Source organism: Haemorhous mexicanus, chromosome 33 (genome assembly GCF_027477595.1).
Source record: "Haemorhous mexicanus isolate bHaeMex1 chromosome 33, bHaeMex1.pri, whole genome shotgun sequence".
Lineage (NCBI taxonomy): Eukaryota > Metazoa > Chordata > Aves > Passeriformes > Fringillidae > Haemorhous > Haemorhous mexicanus.
In genome coordinates, this window is record NC_082373.1 from 1,874,859 (window position 1) to 1,892,375 (window position 17,517).

At 56.6% G+C, this 17,517-nt stretch overlaps 2 protein-coding genes and 1 long non-coding RNA gene across 4 annotated transcripts in view; 1 reads left to right on the plus strand and 2 right to left on the minus strand.

Annotated features, from left to right (window-relative positions):
* Nucleotides 1-10,266, minus strand: part of VDR (vitamin D receptor) — a 31,136-nt gene extending 20,870 nt beyond the window's left edge. Inside the window, exons 1-2 of one of the 2 annotated variants that reach the window (XM_059871877.1) lie at nucleotides 10,091-10,266; nucleotides 967-1,152 (exon numbers count right to left, since the gene is read on the minus strand). In XM_059871877.1, the coding sequence (XP_059727860.1) occupies nucleotides 967-1,152; nucleotides 10,091-10,251 (347 nt within the window). In that variant the 5' untranslated portion in view covers nucleotides 10,252-10,266. The remainder of the gene's footprint in view (nucleotides 1-966; nucleotides 1,153-10,090) is intronic. The other variant, XM_059871878.1, reaches the window with a different exon arrangement.
* On the minus strand, nucleotides 7,738-10,080 carry LOC132340786 (uncharacterized). The gene is made up of 2 exons (XR_009490009.1): nucleotides 9,581-10,080; nucleotides 7,738-9,493 (listed from the first exon to the last, which is right to left on the minus strand). It is a non-coding gene; the product is annotated as an uncharacterized LOC132340786 (long non-coding RNA).
* A 221-nt stretch (nucleotides 10,267-10,487) lies between the features above and the next one.
* LOC132340731 (uncharacterized) lies at nucleotides 10,488-12,336 on the plus strand. The gene is made up of 4 exons (XM_059871790.1): nucleotides 10,488-10,533; nucleotides 10,693-11,133; nucleotides 11,394-12,158; nucleotides 12,278-12,336. The coding sequence occupies exons 1-4, from the start codon at nucleotides 10,488-10,490 to the stop codon at nucleotides 12,334-12,336; spliced, it is 1,311 nt and encodes a 436-aa protein (XP_059727773.1).
* The last annotated feature ends 5,181 nt before the right edge of the window (nucleotides 12,337-17,517 follow it).

Consider the following 17,517-nt stretch of genomic DNA (forward strand, 5'->3'; position numbering starts at 1 on the left):
TGGCCCTCCCGGGATTTTTTTGGGATAGGGAGGTTGAAAAACAGGGAATAAAAACCCCATCCCACCAAATAAATCCATTTTTTCCCCTTTCCACTGCAGGAATTCCATCCTGGCTGGTTCCCCCTTGGCCCTCCTGGGTTTTTTTCGGGGATGAGGGGGTACAAAGCTCCCAGATCCATTAAAAAACAAGGAATAAAATCCCCATCCCACCAAATAAATCCAATTTTTCCCCTTTCCACTGCAGGAATCGCATCCCTGCTGGTTCCCCCTTGGGCCTCCCGGGGTTTTTTTGGGATGGGGGTGTGAAAAACCAGAGAAAAAATCCCCATCCCACCAAATAAATCATTTTTTTCCCCTTTCCACCACGGGAATCCCATCCTGGCTGGTTCCCCTTTGGGATTCCTGGGTTTTTTTGGGATGGGGGGGTGAAAAACCAGGGAAAAAATCCCCATCCCACCAAATAAATCCATTTTTTCCCCTTTCCACTGCAGGAATTCCATCCTGGCCGGTTCCCCCTTGGCCCTCCCAGGGTTTTTTTTGGGATGGGAGTGTGAAAAACCAGGGAAAAAATCCCCATCCCACCAAATAAATCTAATTTTTTCCCCTTTCCACTGCAGGAATCCCATCCTGGCCGGTTCCCCCTTGGCCCTCCTGGGGTTTTTTTTGGGATGAGGGGGTACAAAGCTCCCAGATCCATGAAAAACAAGGAATAAAACCCCCCATCCCAACAAATAAATCCAATTTTTTCCACTTTCCACCACGGGAATCCCATCCTGGCTGGTTCCCCTTTGGGATTCCTGGGGTTTTTTTGGGATGGGGGGGTGAAAAACCAGAGAAAAAATCCCCATCCCACCAAATAAATCCATTTTTTCCCCTTTCCACCATGGGAATCCCATCCTGGCCGGTTCCCCCGTGGCCCTCCCGGGGTGTTTTTGGGGTGGGGTCCCCCCGGGGGTGCAGCCCCACCTGAAGAAGCCCTTGCAGCCCTCGCAGGTGATGGCGTTGAAGTGGAAGCCGCTGGCTCGGTCCCCGCAGACGCCGCAGAGCCGCGGCCCGCCCTCGGCCCCCGAGCTGCTGCAGGCGCCCGCATCCATGGCTGGGAAGGGCAAAAAACGGGAATAATCCTCGGATTCCACCCGGCCTGGGGCAGCTCTGGGGGGTTGGGGTGAAATCAGCCCGAAAATTCAGCATTTTTGCCTTGGGGTCCCCCTGATCTGGGGCAAAATTGGGGGTTTAGCCCTAAAATTAGCCGGAAAATTAGCCCTGAAATTCAGGATTTTTCCTTGCATTCCCCATGATTTAGGGCAAAGTCAGAGGTTTAGCCCTAAAATTATCCCCCAAATTCAGGATTTTTTCCTTGGATTGCCCTGATTTAGAGCAAAATTGGGGATTTAGCCCTAAAATTAGCCCAAAAATTAGCCCTAAAATTCAGGATTTTCCTTGCATTCCCCCTGATTTAGGGCAAAGTCAGAGGTTTAGCCCTAAAATGATCCCTGAAATTCAGGATTTTTCCTTGGATTCCTTTCACATGTTTTGGGGCAAAATTGGCTAAAATTAGCCCTAAAATTGAGGATTTTTCCTTGGATTCCTTCCACCTGATTTGGGGCAAAGTTGGGGGTTTAGCCCTAAAATTAGCCCTGAAATTCAGGATTTTTTCCTTGGATTCTTTCCACCTGACCTGGGGCAAAATTGGCTAAAATTAGCTCTGAAATTCAGGATTTTTCCTTGCATTCCCCCTGATTTAGGGCAAAGTCAGAGGTTTAGCCCGAAAATCAGCCCTAAAATTCAGGATTTTTCCTTGGATTCCTTCCCCCTGATTTGGGGCAAATTCAAGGGTTCAGGCTAAAATTCAGGATTTTTCCTTGGATTCCCCCTGATCTGGGGGAAAATCCATGGGGAAATCCATGGGGGAAAACCCATGGGGGAAAATCCATGGAAGAAAATCCATGGGAAAAAAATCCATGGGAGAAAAAATCCATGGGAGAAAAAATCCATGGGAGAAAAAATCCATGGGAGAAAAAATCCATGGAATAAACCCATGGAAAAACCCATGGAAAAACCCATGGAAAAACCCATGGAAAAACCCATGGGGGAAAATCCATGGAAAAACCCATGGGGGAAAATCCATGGGGGAAAATCCATGGGGGAAAATCCATGGGGGAAAATCCATGGGGGAAAATCCATGGGATAATTCCATGGAAAAATCCATGGAAAAATCCATGGAAAAACCCATGGAAAAACCCATGGAAAAACCCATGGAAAAATCCATGGGAAAAAATCCATGGGAAAAAATCCATGGGAAAAAATCCATGGGGATAATTCCATGGGGATAATTCCATGGGGATAATTCCATGGGGATAATTCCATGGAAAAATCCACGGAAAAAATCCACGGGAAACCCATGGAAAAGCCCATGGAAAAACCCATGGGAAAAACCCACGGGAAAAATCCACGGGAAAAATTCCACAGGGAAAAATTCCACGGGGAAAAATTCCACGGGGAAAAATTCCACGGGGAAAAATCCATGGGAAAACCCATGGAAAACCCACGGAAAGGCGGGAGAGGGAAGGGGTGAAAGTTTCCCAACGGATTGGGAGCAAAGAGCAGGGACAGCTCCAACGCCCCTGGCAATTCCAGCTGGGAAAATAAACGAGCCTGGCAACCCCCCGAGCTGCCAGCCCTGGATCCACAGATCCCAGAAAAAAATTGGGAATATTCCAGGTTCAACCCTTGGGTTGCCATTCCCAGCTCCTCCTAAATGGGAAAATCCAGCTGAGCTCAGATTTTCACCCCCCAAAAAAATTCCCTCCAGCACCACCGTGGAGATTTTCCTCCTTTTCCAAGGAAAATCCCAAAAAAAAAAAGAATTTTCCCCACAGAATCTTCCTGGGTTTCGTTCGCCCGCCCCAAATCCTTCTCTTTGCTCCTTTATTCCGTTTATTTCCTAATTCCAATTCCTTCCTCTCACATCCCAGATAAAATCCAGGCAGAAGCTGCCCCTGCTTGTGGGAAATTCCAGAAGCTTCTCCCTGGATTTCGAAATATTCCCAGACTGGTTTTTGCTCCGTCACCCTCCGGAGAGAGAGAATTCCACCCTGGGAAATCACAATTCCCGGGAATTTTCAAGGTGGGTTAATTTTTTTTAGCATCTCCAGCCTCTCTTGGGGTTTTTTAAAATTTGGTTCCAGAGGGAGGGAAATTCTGGGAAAAATGCCAGGGAAAATTCAAGGAAAATTCCAGGAAAATTCCAGGGAAAATGCCAGGGAAAATTCCAGGGAAAATGCCAGGGAAAATGCCAGGGAAAAATCCCAGGGGAAAAATTCCAGGGGAAAAATTCCAGGGGAAAAATTCCAGGGGAAAAATTCCAGGGGAAATTGCAGGGAAAATCCAGGGAAAAATTCCAGGGAAAAATCAAGGGGAAATTCCAGGAAAATTCCAGGGAAAATTTCAGGAAAATTGCAGGGAAAATCCAGGGGAAAATTCCAGGGAAAAATTCCAGGGAAAAATCAAGGGGAAATTCCAGGAAAATTCCAGGAAAATTCCAGGAAAATTGCAGGGAAAAATTGCAGGGAAAAATTGCAGGGAAAAATCCCAGGGAAAAATTCCAGGGGAGAGAATCAAGGGAAAATCCCAGGAAAATTCCAGGAAAGTTCCAGGAAGAATTCCAGGAAAATTCCAGGAAAAATTCCAGGAAAAATTCCAGGAAAAATTCCAGGAAAATTCCAGGAAAATCCCAGGAAAAAATCCCAGGAAAAAATCCCAGGAAAAAAATTCCAGGGAAAAATTCCAGGGAAAAATCCCAGGGGAATGCTCCTGAAATCTGCCCCAAACGCAGGGATTGGGGAGAGGAGCTGGAATTTGGGGAATTCCGACCTGAATTCCCAGGATTGGAGCAGGGATTGTCTGAGGTTGGTGGGACGGGAGCCCCGGGAAGGTTTGGGGTGGATTTTAGGGAAAATTCCTGGATATTTGGGATATTTGGGATTTTTGGTGTCCAGTGCAGGGCCAGGATTTGGAGTGGACGACCCCAATTTTCCAGGATTCCAAGGAAAAATCTGGAATCCACAGCCTTGGAACAATCAGGGCCTTTCCAGGAACGAAACATCCCCAAAATCCCAATTTTTGTGCCTTGTCCCAGAACACAAATCCAGGTTTTTCCCATGGAATTCTTGGAAGGTCCCACACAGGAAAGACCCCAAAATTCCAGAAAAAACTCTGCTGGGAAGGAAAATCTCCCAGAGCAGAGGTGGGAGGGCAGCACAGCCCCAGAGTGGGGAATAAATTCCCTTTTTTGGGATGGAAATGGCCCCAGAAGAGCCCTGGGAGGGCCTGGGGCTGCTCAGGGGATTCCCAGCAGTGACAATTCCCAGGAAATCTGGGATTTGCTGTCCCCACCCGGGCCAGGGGACACATCCTGCTCGAAAAATAGAGCTGGGCTTCTCCAGGGAGATTTGGGGAGGGATTTGGGGAGGAGGGAGGGATTTTGGGGAGGAGGGAGGGATTTTGGGGGGGATATTTGGGAAAAAGGATTGGATTTTGGGAGGAGGAATGGATTTTGGAGGAGGGATTTTTGGGAGGAGGGATGGATTTGGGAGGAGGATTGGATTTTGAGGAGGAGGAATGGATTTTGGGGGGGATGTTTGGGAAGAGAAATGGATTTTGGGAGGAGGAATGGATTTTGGGAGGGATATTGGGGAGGGGGATTGGATTTGGGAGGAGGATTGGATTTTGGGGAGGAGGATTGGATTTTGGGAGGGATTTTTGGGGAGGAGGATTGGATTTTGGGAGGGATATTTGGGAAGAGGAATGGATTTTGGGGGGGATATTTGGGAGGAGGAATGGATTTAGGGAGGAGAATTGGATTTTGGGGAGGAGGATTGGATTTTGGGAGGGATTTTTGGGAGGAGGGATGGATTTTGGGAGGGGGGTTGGATTTTGGGAGGGATATTTGGAAAGAGGAATGGATTTTGGGGAGGAGGAATGGATTTTGGGGAGGAGGAATGGATTTTGGGAGGGATTTTGGGAGGAGGAATGGATTTAGGGAGGAGAATTGGATTTTGAGGAGGAGGATTGGATTTTGGGGAGGGATATTTGGGAGGAGGGTTGGATTTGGGGAGGAGAATTGGATTTTGAGGAGGAGGATTGGATTTTGGGAGGGATATTTGGGAGGAGGAATGGATTTTGGGAGGAGGATTGGATTTTGGGAGGAGGATTGGATTTTGGGGGGCATATTTGGAAAGAGGAATGGATTTTGGGGAGGAGGAATGGATTTTGGGAGGGATATTTGGGAGGGGGAATGGATTTGGGAGGAGGATTGGATTTTGGGGAGGGATATTTGGGAGAAGGATTGGATTTGGGAGGAGGATTGGATTTTGTGGAGGAGGATTGGATTTTGGGAGGGATTTTTGGGGAGGAGGAATGGATTTTGGGAGGGATATTTGGGAAGAGGAATGGATTTTGGGGGGGATATTTGGGAGGAGGAATGGATTTAGGGAGGAGAATTGGATTTTGGGGAGGAGGATTGGATTTTGGGAGGGATTTTTGGGAGGAGGGATGGATTTTGGGAGGGGGGTTGGATTTTGGGAGGGATATTTGGAAAGAGGAATGGATTTTGGGGAGGAGGAATGGATTTTGGAGGAGGGATTTTTGGGAGGAAGAATGGATTTTGGGAGGGATATTGGGGAGGGGGATTGGATTTTGGGAGGAGGAATGGATTTGGGAGGAGGGAGGATTGGAGGAGGAGGAATGGATTTTGGGGAGGGATTTTGGGGAGGAGGAATGGATTTTGGGAGGGATTTTGGGAGGAGGAATGGATTTAGGGAGGAGAATTGGATTTTGAGGAGGAGGATTGGATTTTGGGGAGGGATATTTGGGAGGAGGGTTGGATTTGGGGAGGAGAATTGGATTTTGAGGAGGAGGATTGGATTTTGGGAGGGATATTTGGGAGGGGGAATGGATTTGGGAGGAGGATTGGATTTTGGGGAGGGATATTTGGGAGAAGGATTGGATTTGGGAGGAGGATTGGATTTTGTGGAGGAGGATTGGATTTTGGAGGAGGGATTTTTGGGAGGAGGAATGGATTTGGGAGGAGGAATGGATTTTGGGAGGGATATTTGGAAGGAGGAATGGATTTTGGGGAGGAGAAATGGGAGGAGGATTGGATTGGGGGAGGAGGATTGGATTTTGGGAGGGATATTTGGGAAGAGGAATGGATTTTGGGAGGCATTTTGGGAGGAGTGTTGGATTGAGGGAGGAGAATTGGATTTTGGGGAGGAGGATTGGATTTTGGGAGGGATATTTGGGAGGAGGAATGGATTTGAGAGGAGGATTGGGAGGAGGAATGGCTTTTGGGAGGAGGAATGGATTTTGGGGAGGGATTTTGGGAGGAGGAATGGATTTTGGGGAGGGATTTTGGGAGGAGGAATGGATTTTGGGAGGGATATTTGGGAAAAGGAATGGATTTTGGGGGGGATATTTGGGAGGAGGAATGGATTTAGGGAGGAGAATTGGATTTTGGGGAGGAGGAATGGATTTTGGGAGGGATATTTGGAAAGAGGATTGGATTTTGGGGAGGAGGAATGGATTTTGGGAGGGATATTTGGAAAGAGGAATGGATTTTGGGGAGGAGGAATGGATTTTGGGAGGGATATTTGGGAAAGGGAATGGATTTTGGGAGGAGGATTGGATTTTGGGAGGGATATTTGGAAAGAGGAATGGATTTTGGGAGGGATATTTGGGAGGGGGATTGGATTTTGGGAGGAGAAATGGATTTTAGGGGCAGCCAAGATCCCAAATCCCTGCCCTGTCCCTTCCCTGGGATGTGCCCTCTGGAAAAGGGAATTCTCACTCCCCAGGAGCTCCAGGACGAGGAGGAGGAGGAGGAGGAGGAGGAGGAGGAGGAGGAGGAGGGGGGATGATGCAGCAGCCGCCGCCTGGAATTGGGAAATTGGGAAATTGGAGCAGCAGCCACGCCTGGGGCACGGAGAAGGTGGGAAAACCCTCAGGAAACTTTTCCAGAGAAAAAGGAGGTGCCAAAAAAAAAAAAAAAAATTCCCTTTTCCACGCAGTTTGGCTCTGGGAAGGAGGAGCAGGCTCAGGAATGGAGAATCCCTGCCCGGGAGAGGCTCCTGGGAAGGAGGAAACGCCTCGGCTCGAACTCCCAGGTGTTGTTTTCAACCTTTTCCGTTTGCTAGCAGGGGAAAAAAAGGGCGAGGGTTGAGCTGATAAGGGCCGAGATAAGAGAAATGGGCCCGGGGAGGAGCTGAGTCAGCAGGGGCTGGAGGTGAGGGGGTGGCACTGGGGACATCCTGGCACTGCCACCCCTGGCACCTTTCTGTTCCTCAGTTTAATCTCGATTTCCCTGGATTTTTAGTTTTTTAATCTCGATTTCCCTGGATTTTTAGTTTTTCAACCTCGATTTCCTTGGATTTTTATTTTTTTAATCTCCATTTCCTTGGATTTTTATTTTTTTAATCTCGATTTCCCTGGATTTTTATTCTTTTAATCTCGATTTCCCTGGATTTTTATTTTTTTAATCTCCATTTCCTTGGATTTTTATTTTTTTAATCTCCATTTCCCTGGATTTTTAGTTTTTTAATCTCGATTTCCCTGGATTTTTATTTTTTTAATCTCCATTTCCCTGGATTTTTATTTTTTTAATCTCCATTTCCCTGGATTTTTATTTTTTTAATCTCCATTTCCCTGGATTTTTATTTTTTTAATCTCCATTTCCCTGGATTTTTGCTCTTCTTGCTCTCCTCATATTTCCCCCCTGCTCCTCTCTCACCCTTCACTTTCCCAATCATCTCCCTGAATTTATTTTTATTTTTAATTCCCATTCCTCTCCTTTTTCAGGCTCTTCTTTCCATCCCAGCCCACCTCCAACAGGAATTTTCCCTCTCCCAAATTTTTAATTCCCATTTTTCAGGCTCCTCTTTCCATCCCAGCCCACCTCCAACAGGAATTTTCCCTCTCCCCAATTTTTAATTCCCATTTTTCAGGCTCCTCTTTCCATCCCAGCCCACCTCCAACAGGGATTTTCCCTCTCCCAAATTTTTAATTCCCATTTTTCAGGCTCCTCTTTCCATCCCAGCCCACCTCCAACAGGAATTTTCCCTCTCCCCAATTTTTAATTCCCATTTTTCAGGCTCCTCTTTCCATCCCAGCCCACCTCCAAAAGGAATTTTCCCTCTCCCCAATTTTTAATTCCCATTTTTCAGGCTCCTCTTTCCATCCCAGCCCACCTCCAACAGGAATTTTCCCTCTCCCAAATTTTTAATTCCCATTTTTTAGGCTCCTCTTTCCATCCCAGCCCACCTCCAAAAGGAATTTTCCCTCTCCCCAAATTTTTAATTCCCATTTTTCAGGCTCCTCTTTCCATCCCAGCCCACCTCCAAAAGGAATTTTCCCTCTCCCAAATTTTTAATTCCCATTTTTCAGGCTCCTCTTTCCATCCCAGCCCACCTCCAACAGGAATTTTCCTTCTCCCAATCCCTGACAATTCCAGAATTTCCCCTCAGGGAGCTCGAGCCAGGCTGGCTCTGCTTTGGCTCGGCCACAAGAAGTTAAAAATTATTCTCAGGAGCAGGATTAGCCATTAAATGGGGAAAAACCACCTGGATTTTCCATTTATTCCTCCCTAAACACAGCAGGATCCAGGGAACCAAACCCCAGCCACCACCCCAGGTGTGTTTTTACCGGGGGAAAAATCAGATTTTTGGGATTTTTCTCATTGCTGGGACATCTCAGTCCTGATCTGGTCACGCCCTGGAGATCTGGGGCAGACATCTCCTATCATCCTCATCATCATCTGCATCATCCTGGCCCAGATTTCCCTTGCTCCAGGACTCCCGAGGGATCCCAGTCTCACCCTGGCATTTTCCCCCCTTTATTTCACCCCATTTCCACCAGGTCCAGCCCAACACGGGGGCTTTTTAAACTTTATTTTACTTTATTTATGCCATTTTCGCTCCCCTTGGTTTCCCCATATTTCTCTCTATTCACCCTTGGGTTTAATCTGAATTTCCCTGGATTTTTCTCCCCTTCCTGCCCGATTTCTCTGGATTTAATCTTCATGTCCTGGGATTATTCCTCCCCTTGATTTCCCCAGCTCTTCCCAAATTTCCCGGAATTTTCCCTCCGCTCACACCTTGATTTCCCTGGATTTTTCTCACATTGATTTCCTTGGATTTTTCCCGGGTTTAACCCAAATTTCCCGGGATTTTCACTCTGCTCACACCTCGCTTTCCCTGGATTTTCCCTCCCTCTTCCCGGGATTTAAACCCAAATTTCCCGGGATTTTCACTCTGCTCACACCTCACTTTCCCCATCACCTCCCTGGATTTTCCCTCCCTCTTCCCTGGATTTAAACCCAAATTTCCCGGGATTTTCACTCTGCTCACACCTCACTTTCCCTGGATTTTTCTCCCTTTGGTTTCCCTGGATTTTCCCCGGGTTTAACCCAAATTTCCCGGGATTTTCACTCTGCTCACACCTCGCTTTCTCCATCACCTCCCTGGATTTTCCCTCCCTCTTCCCTGGATTTAAACCCCAATTCCCAGTATTTTCACTCTGCTCACACTTTCTTTCCCTGGATTTTTCTCCCTTTGGTTTCCCTGGATTTTTTCCCGGGTTTAACCCAAATTTCCCGGGATTTTCACTCTGCTCACACCTCGCTTTCCCTGGATTTTCCCTCCCTCTTCCCTGGATTTAAACCCCAATTTCCCGGGATTTTCACTCTGCTCACACCTCACTTTCCCTGGATTTTTCTCCCCTTTGTTTCCCCGGATTTTCCCCGGGTTTAACCCCCAATTTCCCGGGATTTTCGTGTCCCGCCGCGCCCGCGGCTCCTTCCCCGGCCGGAGGAAGATGAGTCACGGGCGGCTCCGGGGGAGGAGGAGACGCCGCAAAAACGTCGCTTCTCCCGAAAACCTCTTTCCGAGAAAAAAAACCACCAACTTTTCTCAAAGCTCCAGCCTTGAAAAGGAGAGGAAAGAGCGGCTCTGCCGTCCCCAAACCGCCCCAAAAACTCTTTTTGGGATGCCCCGGGGAGGATCCCTCAATTCCTGGTGCATTAAAATCCCCCCCGTACCTCGATTTTCCTGGCTGGGGATCCTCCAAAATACGGGAAGGCGCTGGGGAATGAAGAAGGAAAGTGGTTAATGCCGTGCTGGGGGGCTCAGCCCCCCAAAATCCCCCCCAAAAATCCGAATGGGGACCTTGAGCGTGGGTTTTAATGGGGTGCTTACTCATGGGAGCAGCCAGAAACCCCAAAATCACCTTACAGGAAACGCTGAAATCACCTTACAGGAAACCCTAAAGTCACACTGACACCCCCACGGCACCTCGGAACCCCAAAATCACCTTCCAGGAACCCCGAAATTCACATTAAACCCCCAGGGCACCCCGGAATTCCCCGGGTTTGAAGGACCCCCCAAAAAAGGGGGCGCCCCAAGGTGGGGGTGGGGGGAGAGCGGTGCCTTTCCGGGATGTGGGGACCCCCGGGAACAGCGCAGAACTCCCGGATTTCTGGGGGTGCTCGGGGCTGAGAGCGGACAGTGCCCGAGCCCCCCAAAACCAAAAGGCACCCCCAGAACGGGACGGGGACACCCCAAGCCTGAGGGGGATCCGAATTTTGGCAGGGAAAGAAAGCCCCGAGAACCCCCAGCTCGGGGGGGTCACGGGGTCCCACAGAGAACCCCCGACCCCTCCCGGGGCACCGGGGGGGGGGCGGTCAGACACACACGGCGCCCCCAACCCAGCACGGGAACCGCAAACCAGGAAGCACCGGGGAGCCTCAGCTCCCGGCCCGTGTCGCCGCTGCCGGAGGGGACATCCCGGGAGCTGGGAACCCTCCCGCCACCCCCGGGGCCCCCGCACCGCCCCCGCAGCTCCGGTTCGCCCGCAGCCGCCACCCCCGTGTGGCCACCCCCGTGTCCCGGGGAGCGCCGGTGGCACAGCAGGGGCGGGGGAGCGGAGAAGAGCTGGGCTTGGCCCGGCCTGATGTCGCTCCTGCCCGGGACCTGAGCCCCGGTGTCCCCTCTGCCCGGGACCTGTGCCCGAGCCCCGGTGTTCCCCCGGCCCGGGACCTGAGCCCCCGTGTCCCCCGCCCGGTCCCTAAGCCCTGCCCCCGCTGTACCCGTCCCTGCTGACCCCCTGCCCGGTCCCCGAGCCCCCCGCCCGGTCTCTGGACCCCGGTGTCCCCGGTACCTGAACCCCGGCGCCGCTGCCGCCCCCGCCCCGCCCGCTGCCGCCTTTTGACGGGAACCGGCGCCCCTGGCCCCGCCCCTGCCTGCGCGGCCCCGCCCCGGCCCCGCCCACACGCGGCATATAAGGTCAGAAATGGGCGCGGTCACGGCGAAGGGGGCGTGGCGTTGCACGTGGCCCCCCGGTAGCGCGGGGGCTTTTCCGGAGGGTCCCGGGACCCGCTGCCCACCCGTTACCCCGGACCCCGCTGCCCACCCGGCGCCCACCCGGCTTCCCGCTGACCACCCACTGCCCCCGGACCCCGCTGACCACCCGGTGCCCTCCGGACCCCGCTGCCCTCCGGACCCCGCTGCCCACCCGGCGCCCACCCGGCTTCCCGCTGACCACCCACTGCCCCCGGACCCCGCTGACCACCCGGTGCCCTCCGGACCCCGCTGCCCTCCGGACCCCGCTGCCCACCCGGCGCCCACCCGGCTTCCCGCTGACCACCCACTGCCCCCGGACCCCGCTGACCATCCGGTGCCCTCCGAACCCCGCTGCCCTCCGGACCCCGCTGACCATCCGGTGCCCTCCGAACCCCGCTGCCCTCCGGACCCCGCTGACCACCCACTGCCCCCTGACCCCGCTGACCACCCGGTGCCCTCCGGACCCCGCTGCCCTCCGGACCCCGCTGACCACCCGACCTCTGTTGACCACCTGCTGCCCCCTGACCCTGCTGACCACCCGCTACCCTCCGGACCCCGCTGCCCACCCGTTGCCCCAGACCCCCCTGACCACCCGGTGCCCTCCGGACCCCACTGACCACCCGCTGCCCACCCCGTTCCCGCTGCCCACCCTGTCCTTGCTGCCCACCCGACCCCTCTCCCACACCCGGGAGCGCCCCGCTGGGTCAGGGCACTCTTGGGGTGCCAACGCCCGGCGCTCCGGGGGCTGCCACCCCTCCCGACAGCCCGGTGAGCTCGGGCAGCTCCCGGTGCTGCACCGGGACAAAACAAACGCTACCGGCACCAGAGTGCCACCCCCAGCACTGCTGGCTCTTTGCAGGCTCCAGCTGCTCCCGCTGTCCCCACAGAGCCCGAGGGTGATCCCAGCCTGGGGACCCGCGGGACACCTGGATTTGGCCGCTCCTGAAGGATCTCAGAGTATTTGGGACCGAGCAAGAACCGACCTCGACCATCCAAAATCCTCTTACTGGGCACTTGGATTGTGGGATTTTGGGCAGAGCCAGCTCAACCCAACCCAAAGATGCTCCATTGCCTGCGCACGCTGCACCCCTAGTCTAAAAAATCGGGATATTCGACAATTTTCCCCTTTCCTCTTCAAATCCCCACCCGGGGTGCAGCGAGAGGATCTCCCGGAGCAGCCCTGCTGCTGCTCCCGGGTTTCTCGGGGGTCCCCTAAACCCAAAATCCCGGGAGCAAACGAGCCCCCGGCGCTGCAGAGCCCCCGCAGCCGCGGGCACCGGGTTCAGCCGCCGCGCTTTGCGTGGGGAAAACGCTTCGAAATCGCCTTTAAATTGATTTAATGAGGCCGAGGAGGGGAAAACAACGTCTGGGAAGAAATGGGAGCTCATCAGAGGCAATTTCGTGGCGCGGAAGGATTTCGGGAGGGTGGGGGGTGGTGGAAGCTGGTGGTGGAAGCTGCTCATCCCCATCCCGGTGCTTTTGGGATTCTCTTTCCATGCAAAAAAAAAAGTCCCAAAATCTCCCGAGGCTTTTCTCCGCTGTCAGGACCGTGCACCAGAGCAGGGCGACAAATTTTCCAGACAGATTTTTACCTTTTTCCCACCGGGAATTTGTGACCCCCCGAGCTCTGGGGGAAAGTTTGTGGCCGAGAAGGGTTTGGATTCCCTCCCTCTCTCCTGATTCCCTGCTGCTTTTGTTCCCTCAGTCCACCCAGCACGAGGGGTTTGGGGCCAAATCCCGGCTCTGCTCCAGCCGGCACGGGCAGGATCCGGGAGGATTTCACTCCCGCACGGAATTTCATTCCTGCCTGCAAATTCCAAGAGCTGCGAGCGAGAGCCGCGGGTTTTGTGCTGCTCCAGCCTGGAAAAAGGGATCGGCGGGGCTGGGAAAGGAGGAGGAGGAGGAGGATGAGGATGGCTCGGGGATGTGGAGCAGCAGGAGCTGGGATCCTCGGATTTTCATGGAATGGTTTGGGCTTGGAAGGGACTTTCGGGATCGTCGTTGCCACGACTGGAATTGTCCCTGCACGGGGCTCGGAGCACCTGGGAGGGCGGCAGGTGTGGGACAAACGGGGCTGGATGAGCTCCAAGGTCCCTCCCAAAAAATCCTGCCATTCCACGATCCCGTTCCAGGGCTCAGAAACCCCCGAGGGACACACGGAAAAGAGGGGGGAAGCCCCAATCCGATATTTCCCCGTCCTTGGAGGAGCGCTCCCTCATCCCGGGGGATGGGTCCGGGCTCGCCCCATCCCGGGAGAGCGGAGATTTCCCGGGAAGCGCTTCCCCGGTCCCGCCTGATGGCTGGAAAAGGGGCTTCTCCCCCTTCCGCCCATTCCCGCTGCGTTCGGGATGGAAAATCTTGGTAAAAAACCCCGAAATCCAGCCCAGGATGCCGAGGGGAGGCTGCGGGGGGAATTTTCGGCTCTTTCCCCGCTCTGGGAATTCTCTGCGGGGTCGAGCTCATCCCAAGGGACTGGCAGGGATTTCTCCTTTCACAACCCCTCTCCCTTCTCCTTTTCCAGCCCCCAGCACGGCGCGGGAAGGAAGGAAGGAGAGCCGGGAATTTCTCCCCCACGCCTGAAATTTCGCTCCTGGGAAGGAGAGAAGAAATGATCCATAAAATTTCCATGGGACACGGGCAGGTCGGGCAGGCGGGGCCTCTGGAGCTGGCAAAATGTTTTCATTTTGCCGTGAATTTTATTTTGATCGTTTGGGTGATTGGGAGAGAGAGGGATTGAGGGAGGGAGGGGTTTTGTCTCGGGTGCGGTGGGAAAAAGTCCCACGGGAGGGAATTTATTGAAGGAAAACGGAGCCGGGAGCTGTCGGGGCTGGGGGGAGGTGGGAGGGAATGGTCGGGGGGCGTTTCACCAGAAATGGAGGGGGCTGGAGGTGATGCTGGACCGGGACAGGGGGGCTCGGAGCGCTCCGGACCGGGACAGGGTGGGGTCACAGTGCTCGGGACCGCTCCGGACCGGGACAGGGGGCTCACAGTGCTCGGGACCGCTCGGTAATGGGACAGGGGGCTCGGAGCGCTCGGGACAGCTCCGTACCGGGACAGGGGGGCTCGGACCGCTCGGGACAGCTCCGGACCGGGACAGGGTGGGGTCACAGTGCTCGGGACCGCTCCGTACAGGGACAGGGTGGGGTCAGAGTGCTCGGGACCGCTCCGTACAGGGACAGGGGGCTCACAGTGCTCGGGACCGCTCCGTGCCGGGACAAGGGGGCTCGGAGAGCTCCGTACCGGGACAGGGGGGCTCGGACCGCTCCGTACCGGGACAGGGGGCTCACAGTGCTCGGGACCGCTCCATACCGGGACAGGGGGCTCACAGCGCTCGGGACCGCTCGGTAATGGGACAGGGGGCTCGGACCCCTCGGGACTGCTCCGGACCGGGACAGGGGGGCTCGGACCGCTAGGGACCGCTCCGTGCCGGGACAGGGGGGCTCACAGTGCTCGGGACCGCTCCGGACCGGGACAGGGGAGCTCACAGCGCTCGGGACCGCTCCGTACAGAGACAGGGGGCTCGGAGCGCTCGGGACCGCTCCGTACAGGGACAGGGTGGGGTCAGAGTGCTCGGGACCGCTCCGTACAGGAACAGGGGGCTCACAGTGCTCGGGACCGCTCCGTGCCGGGACAGGGGGGCTCGGAGAGCTCCGGACCGCTCCGTGCCGGGACAGGGGGGCTCGGAGAGCTCCGTACCGCTCCGTGCCGGGACAAGGGGGCTCGGAGAGCTCCGGACCGGGACAGGGGGGCTCACAGCGCTCGGGACCGCTCCGTACCGGGACAGGGGGCTCGGACCCCTCGGGACTGCTCCGTACCGGGACGGGGGGCTCGGAGAGCTCGGGACCGCTCCGTGCCGGGACAAGGGGGCTCGGAGAGCTCGGGACCGCTCGGTAATGGGACAGGGGGCTCGGACCCCTCGGGACCGCTCCATACCGGGACAGGGGGGCTCGGAGAGCTCGGGACCGCTCCGTGCCGGGACAGGGGGCTCGGACCGCTAGGGACCGCTCCGTGCCGGGACAGGGGGGCTCACAGTGCTCGGGACCGCTCGGTAATGGGACAGGGGGCTCGGACCCCTCGGGACTGCTCCGGACCGGGACAGGGGGGCTCGGACCGCTAGGGACTGCTCCGTACGGGGACAGGGGGGCTCGGACCGCTAGGGACCGCTCCGTGCCGGGACAGGGGGGCTCACAGTGCTCGGGACCGCTCGGTAATGGGACAGGGGGCTCGGACCCCTCGGGACTGCTCCGGACCGGGACAGGGGGGCTCGGACCGCTAGGGACTGCTCCGTACGGGGACAGGGGGGCTCGGACCGCTAGGGACCGCTCCGTGCCGGGACAGGGGGGCTCACAGTGCTCGGGACCGCTCGGTAATGGGACAGGGGGCTCACAGCGCTCGGGACCGCTCCGTACCGGGACAGGGGGCTCGGACCCCTCGGGACTGCTCCGTACCGGGACAGGGGGGCTCACAGTGCTCGGGACCGCTCCGTACAGGGACAGGGTGGGGTCACAGTGCTCGGGACCGCTCCATACCGGGACAGGGGGCTCACAGTGCTCGGGACCGCTCCGTACCGGGACAGGGTGGGGTCACAGCGCTCGGGACGGCTCTGTACCGGGACAGGGGGCTCACAGTGCTCGGGACCGCTCCGTACCGGGACAGGGGGGCTCGGACCGCTCAGTGCCGGGACAGGGGTCTCACAGTGCTCGGGACCGCTCCATACCGGGACAGGGGGGCTCGGAGCGCTCGGGACAGCTCCGTACCGGGATAGGGGGCTCACAGTGCTCGGGACCGCTCCGTACAGGGACAGGGGGGATCGGAGAGCTCCGGACCGCTCCGTGCCGGGACAGGGGGGCTCGGAGAGCTCCGGACCGGGACAGGGGGGCTCACAGTGCTCGGGACCGCTCCGTGCCGGGACAGGGGGGCTCGGACCGCTCCGTACCGGGACAGGGGGCTCGGACTGCTCCGTACCGGGACAGGGGGGCTCGGACTGCTCCGTACCGGGACAGGGGGCTCACACCACTTTGTACCGGGACAGGGGGCTCGGAGCGCTCGGGACCGCTCCGTACCGGGACAGGGGGGCTCGGACCGCTCCGGACCGGGACAGGGGGCTCGGAGCGCTCGGGACCGCTCCGTACCGGGACAGGGGGCTCGGAGCGCTCGGGACCGCTCCGTACCGGGACAGGGGGCTCGGGCCGGTCCGGACCGGGACAGGGGGCTCGGAGCGCTCCGTACCGGGACAGGGGGGCTCGGAGCGCTCGGGACCGCTCCGTACCGGGACAGGGGGCTCGGACCGCTCCGGACCGGGACAGGGGGCTCGGACCGCTCCGGACCGGGACAGGGGGCTCGGAGCGCTCGGGACCGCTCCGTACCGGGACAGGGGGGCTCGGAGCGCTCCGTACGGGGACAGGGGGGCTCACACCGCTCCGTACCGGGACAGGGGGGCTCAAACCGCTCGGGACCGCTCTGTGCCGGTGTGGGGCCGTTCCGTGCTGGGAGCAGCGCTCTCCCATGGTGCGGCCCGAGTCTGTACTGGTGTGGTGGGGCTCATACTGGGACAGGGGGTCCCCAAACTGGGGCGCATGAGCTCCATGCTGGTTCCAGCCACACCCCCCCGCGCATGCGCGCTCCGGACGGGACGCCCCCGCTGCGCGCAGGCGCGCGATTTACGTCACGCCCCGCCCTGCCCCGCCCTGCCCCGCCCAACCGGAACCTCGCGTTGCTTCTGCGCGTGCGCATTCTGACCACGCCTATCACATGCAAATGAAGGGTGTGGTCACCGACCCCACCCCCTGATAATTGGCGCGTGCGCTTTGGGAGAAACGACAGGGCGTGGCTCCCTAAACCCCGCCCCCCCTTGTGACGTGTACAGAATAAAACGGGCGCGGATTGAGTAACCCCGCCCACATCACATGACGAGAAACGGGCGTGGCCACATGAGTCTCCGCCCAGCCCTGCTGGCGCAGTTGCCATAGCGACGGCGGCTGCGCGCGGGAGAAGGGGCGGGGCTACGGCGGCGGCGGGAGAGGGGCGCCCCCTGGCGGAGAGCGCTGAGGGAAGGGGTCTGTGAGGGGCGCGGCCGGACGGGGCGGGGGGCTCTGAGGGTGGGGGGCTCTGAGGGTGGGAGTCTGTG